This window comes from Miscanthus floridulus, chromosome 8 (genome assembly GCF_019320115.1).
Source record: "Miscanthus floridulus cultivar M001 chromosome 8, ASM1932011v1, whole genome shotgun sequence".
Lineage (NCBI taxonomy): Eukaryota > Viridiplantae > Streptophyta > Magnoliopsida > Poales > Poaceae > Miscanthus > Miscanthus floridulus.
This window is the reverse complement of record NC_089587.1, coordinates 100,181,096-100,195,408: the sequence shown is the minus strand read 5'-3', so window position 1 is coordinate 100,195,408 and position 14,313 is coordinate 100,181,096. Positions and strand designations below refer to the sequence as shown.

The 14,313-nt window shown below is 54.3% G+C and overlaps 1 protein-coding gene across 1 annotated transcript; it reads right to left on the bottom strand.

Annotated features, from left to right (window-relative positions):
- Positions 1-1,298: 1,298 nt before the first annotated feature.
- On the bottom strand, positions 1,299-9,328 carry LOC136477075 (ABC transporter B family member 1-like). The gene is made up of 5 exons (XM_066475090.1): positions 8,576-9,328; positions 7,798-8,434; positions 7,372-7,697; positions 6,270-6,499; positions 1,299-4,139 (listed from the first exon to the last, which is right to left on the bottom strand). The coding sequence occupies exons 1-5, from the start codon at positions 9,186-9,188 to the stop codon at positions 1,779-1,781; spliced, it is 4,167 nt and encodes a 1,388-aa protein (XP_066331187.1). The 5' UTR covers positions 9,189-9,328; the 3' UTR covers positions 1,299-1,778.
- Positions 9,329-14,313: the final 4,985 nt, after the last annotated feature.

The following is a 14,313-nucleotide window of genomic DNA, read 5'->3' as shown; positions in this document are numbered from 1 at the left end:
GACCAATGCACACTCGCTCCTACTACCTCAGTCCACAAAAGAATTCAATTCTCGCTTTTTAAGAAGTCAAATCGTGTGAACTTCGACTAAATTTATATTAAAAAAAGTTACTAACATTCATGGTACAAAACAAGTATCATTAGATTAGTTATAGAGTATATTTTTATAATAAATTTATTTAAAAACATAAATGCTAATGCTATTTACTATAAACTTAGTGAAACTTGAGCTAGGATCGGACATCAGGAGCATTCTATTCGTGAGTTGCAGAGGAAACCTTCGCTTGGTTGTGTTGCCAGGTAACACTAACAAGACAACAGTGCCTGGTGAGTGGTGACTGGTGAATGGCATGGACAGGGGCAAGTTCGACGAGAGGATAGGCTGGCTAGATTGGACACATCGGCGCTTGGGATTTGAACCGGGGAGGGACAGGGCAGAGCAGAGCAGACCTCTTTTCGTTCTGTGAGCCCAGGCCCAGCCAGCCATGGTCCTGGTCCTACTCCGTCCGGTCCGGCCTTGGGCGTTCATCTTCATGAGCAAGGGACCATGCGCCGATCCCTCAATTCATCCATTCTCTCAGTCCTACTATGCCTGTTGGTGCCAGTGCTGCTGTTGGGGCACACCATCATGTGCAGCGAAGAAGAAACATACCAAGAATAGTGGATTGGCAGCAGTGAAAGCAACCACTGCCTGAAATCAAATGTCCCTCCGGACCGGTGTCATGGTGTGTGTTGGAGGATGAACTCTCCATTGCATGTGACTCCTCCCCTATGTTGGAGATGAGAGCCCATCATAGGTCAAACTCTTGGTCCCCGTTTTCCTGCAATCTTGCCATTTCTTGCATTGCCACTAATAGTACATCCCTGAGCCCTCCCCGGTCGTCTGCAAACCTGCTGCGCAATTGACATCAGGAACACAGGCTCAATTCATTAGGCAGATTGAGATGGCTATGCCACTGACAATTCGGTAGATATTCCCGGGATCCTGTCGAGAGCAGCATAATATAGTGTAGAGAATGCTGTTCTCGATCGGTTCTTGGGTGTGCAGTTTGGTCGGTCCGTACTCCGGAGTTGAGACTTCAGAGGCGTGCTCACTGCTCACCACTAGATCCGCTTCCTGTCTGCCTGAAAAGGATGGAGAGTGTCCTCGCAAAAGAGAAGAAACGAAAAAGGATAGTGGATAGATACTGTTCAGCTCCTCTGCTCGCTGAAAATGGAGATTCTTTTGTTTTCAGATACAAGTGGAACTTGCCATTTCTTTCCTGCTACTGACTGATAGCAGCAATCATTCATGCATTACTTTATTTGTTTCTGCTATTGCAAATAACTGAATAAGGAGTAAATCTGCTATTTGGTACTGTAATATAAGGGGCTAACTAATAAGTAGAGTACTAGTACATATGATCTGGGATTCTGGGGTTCCTTAGGAGCTAGCCGTTGTCTACTTACAAGGATCCATTCCCATCTCTGACACTGTATATAGATAGATGATGTTGCTTCTATGTGTTCCACATCTCAGTCCCAGCTAGCAGATGAGAAACAAGAAGAATGAGAAGCAAGAAGAGTCAAAAAAAAAAGTGAAGGTTTACATCATCCTAAAACCTCAACTCAAAGAGATCATCATCAAATTGTACAATCATATGAACCACCGTGTTTTCTGCTTCTTTTTTCTTTTCCCTTTGCGATCCTGCAGTATCATCATCATTTGCTCCGGAGCTTCAGCTTCCTGGTCCATCAATCTCTCTGGAACGAAACTCATCCATGATCCATCAATCCATCCTACGCGGGGTCCCCGTTGGACGACGACGACGACGGCCCGGGCGCGGCACCGCCTGTCAGCCGCTGCAGCTGCAGCATCCGCGCGTAGCACCCGTCGGGATGGTGCTTGAGCAGGTGCGAGTGCGACCCCTGCTCCACCACCTTGCCGTCGTCGATCACCGCAATGGTGTGCGCGTTGCGCACCGTGGCCAGCCGGTGCGCCACCACGATGGTGGTGCGCCCGGACCCGGCGCGCTCCAGCGCCTCCTGCACGCACCTCTCCGACTCAGCGTCCAGCGCGCTGGTCGCCTCGTCCAGCAGCATGACGGCCGCCTGCTTCACCAGCGCGCGCGCGATCGCGATCCGCTGCCGCTGCCCGCCGGACAGCTGCACCCCGCGCTCGCCCACCTGCGTCCGGTAACCCTCCGGCAGCGCCGAGATGAACCGGTGCGCGTTCGCCTGCGTCGCTGCCTCCACCACCTCCGCCTCCGTCGCGCCCTCGCGCCCGTACGCGATGTTGTCGTGGATGCTCGCCGCGAACAGGAACGGCTCCTGCGGCACCACCGCCACCACGCGCCGCAGCGCCCGCAGGTTGTACTTGCGCACGTCCTTGCCGTCCAGGAGCACGCGCCCGGACGTGGGCTCGTAGAACCGCTGCACCAGCGCCAGCACCGAGCTCTTGCCGCACCCGCTCGGACCCACCAGCGCCAGCGTCTTGCCCGCGCGCGCCCGGAGGCTCAGGTCGCGGAACACCTGGATGTCCGGCCGCGACGGGTACGAGAAGTCCACGTGCTTCAGCTCCACCTCGCCCCTGGGACGCTCCGGCACCGGCGCCGCGTCCACGTCGTCGGGCCCCACCTCCGTCTTGCGGTCGATGGTCTCGAACACCGACCGCATCGCGCGCCCGCCCTTGATAAAGTCCGGCGCCAGCGTCAGCGTCTCGGCGGCGCCGTTGGCGGACACCATGAGCACCATGAACACGCGGATGGTGCGCGAGAAGTCGGAGATGCCGTGCTTCACCAGCCACGCGGCGTACCAGAGCCCCAGCGCATAGGACGCGTACAGCAGGAACTGCGCCACGCCGTAGCCGCTCCCGGCGATCTGCCCCTTCCAGAAGCAGCGCCGTAGCGGGCCGCGCAGGTTGGCCTCGAAGAGCCCCGTGATCTTGCGCTCCGCGTTGAACGCCGCCACGGTGCGCAGGTTGGCGACGGCCTCGCCCGCGATCTGCGTGGCCCTGGCGTGCGCGGCCTCCAGGTCGCCCGAGAAGCCCTTCATGAACATCTTCTGCAGGACGGTGGCGCCGACGACGAGCGGGAAGACGGCGAGGAGCACGAGCGCGAGGCGCCACTGGAGAACGAAGCCCGCGGTGTAGGCGACGAGCATGAGCGCCGAGTTCTGGACGATGACGGAGATGCGGTCCCCGATGGCGGAGCGCACGTTCTGGGCGTCGAGCGCGAGCCTGGCGGCGACGCGCGCGCTGGCGTTCTCGTCGGCGTCGAACCAGGCGATCTCGTTGCGGAGCACGGCGGCGAACATCTTCTCGCGCACACGCTTGGTGAGGTTCTCGCCGACTGTGTCCCAGAACACGTGCTGCACCGTGTTGAACAGCAGTGCCGCGGAGGACATGCCGATGAGCAGGTAGCAGTACTTGGCGATCTCGCGCTTCATGTAGCGCGGGTCCGGCGCGTAGTAGACGCTGAGCACAGCGCTGAGGATGTAGGCGAAGATGGCGCTGAAGGAGCCGCAGACCATGGAACCCAGGGAGCCGACGAGCGCGTAGGCCCACTCCGGTGAGTTCATCTTGGCGAGGCGCAGGAAGGAGCTGGCGCCGGCGCGGAACGCGAGCTGCTTGTCGGCCATCGTCCGGTGGTGGTGGTGCGGGTCGTGGATGGAGAGAGTGAAGTCAGAGGTGGAGAAGTCGGAGAGGCGACGGGAGTAAGGGGAGCGGCCGTAGGAGGAGTTGCGCGTCATGATGGGCGAGCTGACGGAGTTGCGGGCGCTGGAAGGCCTGGCGCTGCTGCGGCGGGCGTTGACGAGCGCCGCCTCGTGCGCCTGCTCCTGCATGCGGATGAGCTTGGCGTAGGTGCCGTTCTCGCCCTTGGCCATGAGCTCGTCGTGCGTGCCCATCTCGGAGACGGCGCCGCCCTGCAGCACGGCCACGACGTCGGCCTTGCGGATGGTGGAGAGCCTGTGCGCGATCACCAGGGTGGTGCGCCCGATCATGAAGCGGTCCAGCGCCTCCTGCACGAGCTTCTCCGACTCGGAGTCGAGCGCGCTGGTGGCCTCGTCAAGCAGCAGGATGGCGGGGTTCTTGAGCATGGCGCGGGCGATGGCGATGCGCTGCTTCTGCCCGCCGGAGAGCTGCATGCCGCGCTCCCCAACCTGCACCGGCCGCCACCGCCATGCACTCACGGTCAAACAAACGGGTTGACTTTGACTGCCAATATTGTCATCAAATAATAAACTAGTACTACTACTCCAGCATAATTAATAACAACAAAAATGAAATCCATTTGTTAATACAGCAAGTCTTATGATGGTGCAGAGTGTTTGACCAGGGATGATGCATGGGCATGCGAGCATTGCTTAGCAAGGAATCAAGCATGATCAAGTCAGTCATGGGAGTGTGGGAAGGCGAGCTGCTCTATGTGGCCCATATCCCATGTGACCTTTAGATTTCATTTGATTTGTTTTTGATTCGATTAAACCCTTCCCAGATGTTATTAACTAACCAGACTGCCTGCCATTGACAGTGATTAAAATAAGCAGCAGCATGGGCTTGTCCGACTCTCTTTCTCTCATGACAGATATTATTTTGCCCATTCCCCCGCCAAAACTTTACGTCCTCTCGTATCGAATGTTTGACACATGCAACTATTAAATAGACTTAATAGATTTATCTCACGGTCCCCATATAACGTGTAACGTCTAATGTGACGCAACCTAACGTGACGCAACGAAACTTTACACCGTATCTAAACACCACCTAAGAGAAGTGGAAGATACCAACCACTAGTAGTACTAGTACAGTAGTGCTCAGTGGCGAGAGCTGGACTGTACAGACAGGATGGGTGACTTGCTTGCACTGGGATCAAATCAACTTGACATTCCTGACAAAATACCAGCTTGGAATTTGTTCTGTTCCACTCCCCCTCCTATAGTATTATTAGGAATTCCTAGGAATTCTACCTCTTTCTACGTACCCAGGTTGATTCTTAATCTTTTTACTATATTGTTATTAACCTTTTTGGCTCTTCCTCTAGCTGCTCATCAACCATTCATCTCCCCCTGCACTCAGCACAAAGCACTCAGCAGCAAATGCTAGTAGAGTTTTGTGTTGAGAAAGGGACCTCTCCTGTCATGTGTGATCCTGGCATGTTACTTGTTGGTAACCCACAACAGCAATTGTGATAGCAACAGGCTCCTAACAAGCAATTGCTCTCCCATCCCTAGTCTGTCTACTGGTATCTATGTGATGGATGAGTAGTGCCGTGCTGTGATGGAATGGACCCGACCCCTCCATGACGACATGGCGTTGGTGGCCTAGTGGTGCTGCCTGTCATGAGCTGCTCATGTGCGGATGTGCCGCTGCTGCGGCCTAACAAACACAAACAGTGAGGCTACCCAGGCCCAGTTTAGATCGTGAAAAATTTGGCAAAACGATACGGTAGCGTTTTCGTTGTTATTTGACAATTAGTGTTCAATCATAGTCTAATTAGGCTTAAAAGATTCGTATCGTGGATTTCGTCTAAACTGTGTAATTAGTTTTATTTTTTATTTATATTTAATGCTTCATGCATGCGTTTTCGTATTCGATGTGACGGGAAATCTTGAAAAATTTAGCGTTTTGGGAGGGAAACTAAGGGGGTGTTTGGTTACTACAAGAAAATTTTAGTCCCTGTCCCATCGAATGTTTGGACACATGCATGAAGTATTAAATATAGACGAAAAAAATAACTAATTGCACAGATTGTGGCTAATTTGCGAGACGAATTTTTTAAGCCTAATTAGTCCATGATTTGACAATGTGGTGCTACAGTAAATATATGCTAATGGCGGATTAATTAGGCTTAATAAATTCGTCTCGTAAATTAGTCTCCATCTATGTAATTAGTTTTATAATTAACTCATATTTAGTTCTCCTAAATAGTATCCGAACGTCCGATGTGACATGGACTAAAATTTAGTCCATGGAACCAAACACCCCCTAAACAGGGCCCCAGGGCAGGCACGAGCGCGACGCATGAATGAGATGGATGACATGATGCTATGACATGGAGAAAAGAAAAGGCTGCATGCAGATGAGAAAAAAAGCTAGTAAAAGGCAGGGTAGGGAGAAGAAAGGAAAGGAAACGGGGAGCAGCGAGAAGCTAGGCAGGCAGGCATGGCGGTCTAGACACTAACAAATGGGTTGGAGAACAACAGGCACAACACAAACAGGCAGCAACGGTGGCGAGCAAGAAAAGTGCAGTGCAGCTCAGCTAGTATAAAGCTAGCTATACGGGGACGGACCTGCGTGTCGTAGCCGTCGGGGAGCTTGACGATGAAGGAGTGCGCGTTGGCCACCCTGGCCGCCGCCTCCATCTCCGCCAGCGTCGCGCTCTGGCTGTCCCGCCCCAGTAGCAGGTTCTCCTTGATGCTCGTCGCGAACAGCGTCGGCTCCTGGCTCACCAGCCCAATCTGCTGCCGGAGCCACCGGAGCTTCAGCGACTTGAGCTCATGCCCGTCCAGCAGGATTTGCCCTGCCAAAACCAACAAATTTTAGAGCTTCATTTCTTTCTGTTTTGTTTGTTCGTTTGATTTAAAAATCTACAAGACTACTATACTATACTATACTAGGAGGAGTACTCTGCATGTCAACACAACTGAACCACTCCTCCTTGGATACATCTCACTGAGTAGTCAGTCAGTCAGTCGGTCAAGGCTCAAAGAGTGGCATGCATGTGCGAGGCAACAGTAGCATCTTGCCAGGCAAATAGTTTTCTTGTCTCGCGCTGCAGGCACCACCTAGTTCTAGCTGTGTGAATGCATGACCACAAACACAACCACAAGAAAGAAAAGAAACAGGATGGTTGGTTGAGTAGCTAGCAGGTAGCAGCCCATGAGGCCGGCCAGTTCTGCTCCAAGCATTCACTTCCACTTCCTTGTCAATGTGGTACAGTTACAGCAAAATTCACTTTTTGCAATGTCCTGCTCCTACAGTGGAAGCTTCATCTACTGCTAAAACGGTTAGGTATTCGAAACCGAATCTGTTTAGAGGAGTTAAGATCTGACCGTATTCAAGTCCGGATATCCAACATCTTATACCGTATCCATATTTAAATACTTAAATCGCATATTTATGATGTCGATATCTAATCGTATCCAACATAGTTGACACTATCCGTATTCGAATTCGAATCCGAACAGAAATATGAAAACAAATATAATATCGATGATATCCGTCCGTATCCGATCCGTTTTCATCCCTAACTACTGCTACCCAGCAAGGCAGCAATGGCAGTTGGCAATGTATGCTGATGTGTGATGGCAATGGCAGAGTGAACTCCACACTAAATACCCAATTAATCAATGCACTAAACTAAAGCTAGAATTGGTAGAGTACTAGGTATACCTGCGCTGGGGTCGTAGAACCTCTCGATGAGCGACACCACCGTGCTCTTCCCGGAGCCGGAGCTGCCCACCAGCGCGATGGTCTTGCCGGCGGGCACGCTGAGCGAGAAGCCGCGCAGGATGGGGACATCCGGCCGCGACGGGTACGCGAAGTCCACGCCCCTCATCTCCACCCGCCCCGTCACCGACTCCAGCTCCACGCCGCCGCCGTCCTCGCCGTCCCGCGAGGCGATGCCCGGCCTGTGGTCGATGATGCGGAAGATCTTGGCGGCCGCCACGCGCGCCTTGGCGAACGCGGCCATGCTCGGCGCCGACTGCCCGAGGGCCCTGGACGCACGCGATCCACACACAGACCAGTAAGCTAGCGTACATGCTGTGTCGTGACGGAGAACAGGAAAGGCCGGGAGAAAGTGATGGATGATCTTACAGCCCGCCGATCATGACGGAGAACATGGTGGCGATGGCGAGCCCTCCGTTGGTGTGGTGACCGCGGACGAGGTGCCCGCCGTACCAGAGCAGGAGGCCGTAGCAGCAGAAGACGGAGAAGTAGGTGCCGCCGAGGCCGAGCCCCTTGGCGAAGCCGCTGCGGTAGCCGATCTTCTGCGCGACGGCCAACGCCGCCGAGTACGCCCGCATTTCGCGCTCCTCGCCGACGAACGCCTGCACGATCCGTATCTGCGCGAGCGCCTGCTCCGCGATGCCGCTGGCGCCCGACAGCGCGTCCTGGCTCCTGGAGGAGAGCTTGGCGAGCGCGGCGGCGCTGAGCCCCCCGATGACGGCGATGAGAGGCACGACGGCGAGCGTGACGAGCGCCAGCTGCCAGGCCGCGGTGAAGCCCACGACGAAGCCGGCCACGAAGGTGGCCATGTAGTGGATGAGGTTGCCCAGCTTCTCGCTGATGGCGTCCTGCACCACCACGGCGTCCGCGTTGATGGCGTAGATGACGTCGGAGGCGCGCACGTCGGTGTCGAAGAAGGACACGTCCTGCCGCAGCGCCGCGTCCAGGTAGCGGATCCGCATCCGCGTCGACTGCCGCTCGCCGGTCCACATCCAGCAGGAGATCTCTGCGAGCGAGCGGAACGAGTGGTTTGAAGATATCATCTCTAGCCACGGCGATTGATTGAGCGATGTGATGCGTCATCCAATCCAAATTGACAGACGATTCGCGACGCGAGGAGCAGCAGGAGGAGGAGGAATAGCGTTACCTGCCCATGAGGACGCCCAGATTGCCGCTCCGACGACGAGGAAGTATAAGGCGTACTTGACGACGAGGCGGACCATGGTGTCCGGGTCGTCGGCGTGGGAGCCGAAGGAGTCGACGAGGTCGGCGAAGAAGCGGAGGAAGACGGGGAGCGAGCAGCCGTGGACGAGCGCGCCGAGCGTGCCGACGAGCATGAGCGCGCAGTCGAGGCCGTCGGCGAAGCGGAAGAGGTCGCGCAGCGCGGCGGGCGGGGTGGGCTTCTTGTTGTCATTGGCGCCGGCGCCTGCGGAGGAGGCCGGCCTGGCATTGAGCGGCTGCTCCGTCTCGAAAGGAGCCAGCGGCGGCGGCGGAGAAGGAGGAGGAGCAGCAGCGCCACCAGCAGGTGTAGTAGATGTGTCGCTGCTGCGGCGGCCAGCAGGAGCAGCAGGGAGCGTGGTGGGTTGCTCTGCAGCTTCCGGTTGGTGCCCGGCTAGGAAGCCAGGAGGCTGGTGGGCGGGAGAGGGCAGGTGGAAGGCCTCGAGCTCGGGGCGGGCCCACTCGTCGCCGGCGTCGGCATCGGGGGCTCCGAGGACGACGACGACGCGCGCCCTGATCTCCTCCGGGTCGCTGCTAGACATCGATCGGGGGCCGGGGAGGGACCGAGGGAGGGGGAGGTCTCCTCTCCTATGCCCCCACCTCGGCAGAGTGGCGCAGAGCGAAGCAGAGGATGCGGAGAGGGAGGAGGGAGGGGTCAGGGGTGGATTGAATCGGAGTTGCTCGTCTCGCCTCTTATAATTGGCTTGGCTTGGCTCCCACTTGAGACAGTGAGAGGGCTCTGGTTCAGGCTCTCGCTCGCCCGTCCGGTCGGCGTCGGCCCAGCCCCAGTGCAAGGCTCCAATCCCAGGCAAGCTCATGTCTTTGTAGTAGAAGAAGAGCCCAACGAGTGAGAGAGACTGTGAATGTACGGGGGCCTCCTTGGACAGTACTCCTACGTACTGTGGAAAACGACGCGTTGCCCCGTTCCCTTCACCCATAAGGCCCCGTTCAGGGCCTGTTTAGATTCCAAAAAATTTTGCGTAGTACTTATCACATTAAATCTTGCAGCACATGCATAGAGTAATAAATGTAGATGAAAAAAAAATTAATTGTACAGTTGGGTGAGAAATCGCGAGACGAAACTTTCGAACCTAATTAGTCCATAATTAGACATTAATTACCAAATACAAACGAAATGCTACAGTAGCCAAAACCTAAAAATTTTTAGATCTAAACGCACCCTTAGTTCCCCCAAAACCCAAAAAATTTTGTGCAATACCCGTCACATCGAATCTTGCGGCACATGTATAGAGTACTAAATGTAGACGAAAAAAAACTAATTGCACAGTTGGGTGAAAAATCGCGAGACGAAACTTTCGAACCTAATTAGTCCATAATTAGACACTAATTATCAAATACAAACGAAAGTGCTACAGTATCCAAAACCCAAAAAAAATTCGGATCTAAACGGAGCCTAAGTGACGCTGAGAAGTAACATTCCCTGATTGGTTACCCTAGCTAATAAGTCAGGCTAATAAGTTCAAAGTTACGGCGGTTGAAAAACCTCCTGTGCATATGCTCTACTTCCTCTGTAAAAAAATCTCTTTTTTTCAAGAAATCAAACTATGTGGACTTTGAATAAATTTATATAAAAATAATAAATATTTATGATATAAAATAAGTACCATTAAATTAGTTATAAAATATATTTTTATAATAATCTTATTTAGAGACATAAATGCTAGTACTATTTATTATAATTTTAGTCAAACTTGAGCTACATCAATCTATATGGATCCTATAATTTTTTTTGGACCGAGGAAGTATAAGAATTAGGACATGACTCTGGATATGGGAATTAACAAAAGGAGAAGGATCAAGAACTTGTACCGTGCTTTGGATATCATTAGAGCGAAGGTCTTTGCCAGGTTTGGTTGGGGTTTTTACCAATGAAGTATTACCCATTTGTTTGCTTTTGTTGCATATGTACCTATATATAGTAATAAAGAACGGCTAAAGCATCTCACAGTATGGGTTTGCGTGTTTTTCAACATTCTTTTGTGTTGGTTTCATGCATTCCAAATGCATCATTTATTTGTTTTCCTATTTCCTAAAAAAATGCATCCTTTAAATACAAACCTCGCTCAGTTGGTTAGGTTTATTGTAGAGGAATGTCCATCTATATTGACCTTCACAATGTGACATAGGTGGTGTTTTTCTATCTTTGTTTCAAGAAAAAAATGCTTTTATTTGGTCCTATTAAGATCTACTGGCACGGTTGTTGAAAGTGTTTGTTGAGATAGAGTATGGGTCGCTTGAGTCTATAATATACCTTGAAAACAAAGGCACCATTAAATATATATGGGGTCTATTTACTAAAAATGGACTTTTTCATCGACAATTGTCAACAAGACTATTAGGATATGATCATCATTGAGTTGTCTACCTCTCGGTCACACATTGTTTCTCTGCCTTCAACTCCACATGTAGCCATTGTACTATCTCTTGGTGACGTTCCTGATGCTATAGCCTTTCTCCCGCCACTACATGGTTTTTGAGTCTACCTCGCAACCACCCCATAAATCAACCTTCGCCAATTTGCAGACATGGGATTCACCGTCGCCTCACTTATCACTGTTCTGCTCCTCGCTCGTGTCCAATGCCTCCATGAACAATGTTTAGATACTGAAGTCCAACAACTCCTAATCAGCATCCCTCATGTTTACGCACGACCCAAATCACACGTTGACTCATCAACTTTTCGTGCCTTTCTAATCAGAGATTTGGTAGCACTTGACGCCTGTTGCCACTATCCCAGCCGGTTTGCTCCCTAGCCGCCAATGCTCGTGCTTGCCCTTAGGCACTGGCCTTGCCTAGCTGCACTCATGTGAAAAAAAATGTACAACAACGTTAGGCGGGTAAAAAAATGGTAGGCAAGTAAAGTTAGTTTTTTCACTCTCTCTCCATCACATCAATTTTTGGACGTATGCATGGAGCATTAAATGTAGGTAAAAAAAGTAACTAATTGCACAGTTTGGTTGTAAATCACGAGATGAATCTTTTGAGCCTAGTTAGTACATGTGTCGGATACCTTAGAATGGGGTACCCCAAGCAAAACATCAAATGGGTTGCCCAAGTCCCATCTAAAAAAATAATAAAAGCAAAAAGGTAAGTCGTGGGCCCCTCCCCGTCGCGATCAGGCTCACTGGGTCCTCCTCCTCCTCGCCTCGAGCCCCGAGAAGGAGGTCTCGGCATCCTGGCAAGGCTCCCCAGGGAAGGCCTCGGCAGGGAATGCCGTCTCCGCCTCGCCCGAGGCTCTCCACAGAAGGCCTCGGCAGGAGGCGCGTTCTCCGTATCGCGCGAGGCCTTCCGCGCGAGGCCTCGGCAAGGAGCCTAATCTCCGTCTCACGCGAGGCCGCGTTCTCCGTATCGCGCGAGGCCTCTCGCGCGAGGCCTCGGCAAGGAGCATTCTCCGTATCGCTCGAGGCTGGCTCGTCCGCGGTCCCTCGCCCCCCCGCCTCGGCCGACCCTCCCGACAGCGCGTCACGTCTCATTAATACTTTCAACCACTCCCGCAATCTCAGCCGGACAACAGCTCAACGTCACAGAATGGCCGACGCGACCCGAAGTCGCATCAGCGCCATACCGACCAGGACAGGGCACGGCGGGGATTACCGGCCACTGTGTCCCAACACTATGCCCACGATCAGCGCCTGGGACAGGGTATGACGGGGGTTACCGGCCACTGTGTCCTACCACTGTGCCCACGACCCGCCGCCCGCTCGAGGCCTCGGCACTGTACACCAGGGCCTCGGCAGTCTCGGGGTTCATGCCTGCCGAGACCCCCCACCGCAGTACAAGCCTCGGCACCGACCAGGCCTCAGCCTCGCGCACAATCTGTCCACCGTGGCTTGCACGTTCGCCGCCACGTCTGCTCCGAGACACTCCCTGGGCTCCCACGATGCACAGGACCTGATGTGACGACCACGCCGCCCCTTTACTCCCAGGACGGACTACTCCGACGGCCACGCCGCCACAGGAACAGGCCACAGGGTTCGGACATGCCGCCCCTGTTGGCACGATGCCGCACAGTAATACATGTACTGTCCCTGCCCTCTCTTCAACTATAAAAGAAGAGGACTAGGGCCACTTAGGGGGGGACCGAAAAACACACACGCACACATTCCAGCCGCTTGAGAGCAACGTCTTAGACGGTCTACACGACACCCTGCCGAGACCTGGGACTAGCTCCCTCTCTCCCTTAGCTTGTAACCCCCTACTACGAGCACTTCGGTGTAAGGAATACAAGTTCGATCTCTCAGACTGGACGTAGGGTACCGATTGCCTGAACCAGTATAAACCTTGTGTCTCTTTGCATCACCATCCAGAATCGGGAGCACGCAGAACAAATTCACTAGTCGGTTGAGGACCCCCCCCGGTCCGAAACACCGACAGTTGGCGCGCCAGGTAGGGGGTCTCTGCGTGCCGGTTTCGTCATCCCAGCAGGTTCCGGATGGCAGACCCCGTACGACCATTGCGTCTCGGCACCGTAGTTTGGTTCGGGAGCCTAGAGTTCATGTCTCTAGGGCATGAGTACGACATGGTACTCCTCACTCCCCGAGCCCCACCGTCCGACGATGAAGTTACGCATCGGTAGCCCAGGCACAGGCGGCGCCCGGGCGGCCGCTCTCGCCGCGCTCACCAGGCACGACGCGAGCAAGGCCACCTCGACGCTACGCGAACCCGGGGCGGCACGCCACTCCCCGCTGATACCCTACGACCAGCTATTGGTATGGGGTCCCTGGCTGGGGACCTGTCTGGCCTGAGCCTGGACAAAGGGAAAACGCCGGTGGCTTGCGATGGTGCCCAGTCGTCAAGCTCCACTCCACCACTCCCTGGAGAACTGACCCCGGCGGAGCAGAATCCGGCGACGGCACCATCCCCATACCCCTTTGGGTTGAGAAATGCCGCCGTTTCTTACGCCTATACCTACGCTGCCGCTCGTGAGGATCCCTCAGAGCGCTGCCAGCGCTTCGGTCTCGACCTAAGCACCCACGCCGACTCCTCGGATGAGGACGAGGCATGGCCCGGAGTGGATTTCTCCGGGCTCCACGACCCTGGGACTTTGCGCCAGTTCTTGGTCACAAGCGATTACTGCTTTGGTCACTCCGACTCCGACGACGAAGGCACTTACGACCCTACTCGCGAGTGTTTTCACGTCGGGCTTGGGATGCCGAGGGCAGGCGAAGAGGATGAGGGAACAGGTAGCCGCTCCCCACTTCGTCCAGGGGCGGGCGCCGTCACGCCCCCACGCAATGTCCTACCGGCCGCACGAAATGAGAACGTCGCTCTTGCACGACCTCAGCGCCCAGACCTAGAGCAGCTCCGTGAGCCCTAGGCCAAGGTCGAGCAAGACCAGCTCCTTCTGCAGCAGCTTCGAGACTCTCTCGAACAGGAACAGCGAGGCCACGACGAAGGCGGGGGAGCCCGACGAAGAGCCCGCGATGTGTATCACCGCATCCATGACGACGAAGGGAGCGAGCAACCCCCAGTCTTCAATCGCGCCAGCCAGAACATCGCGGCTGCGGCAATGCTGGTCCGCGCAATGCCCGAGCCTTCTACCACGGAGGGGCGGCGGGTCCGCGGCGAGCTTCGCGATCTCCTAGAGACCGCTGCGGTTCAGCAGGCCGAGAGTTCCGCCTCCCGACGGTGCGGGGGCGCCTCGAA

Excerpts from the sequence above, each read along its gene's own strand:
- LOC136477075 (XM_066475090.1), bottom strand. The coding sequence starts at position 9,188 with ATGTCTAGCAGCGACCCGGAGGAGATCAGGGCGCGCGTCGTCGTCGTC. Across the intron at positions 8,435-8,575 it reads CTGGGCGTCCTCATGGGCAG|AGATCTCCTGCTGGATGTGG; the intron begins GTAACGCTATTC and ends GCTCGCTCGCAG. Across the intron at positions 4,140-6,269 it reads CCGACGGCTACGACACGCAG|GTTGGGGAGCGCGGCATGCA; the intron begins GTCCGTCCCCGT and ends CGGCCGGTGCAG.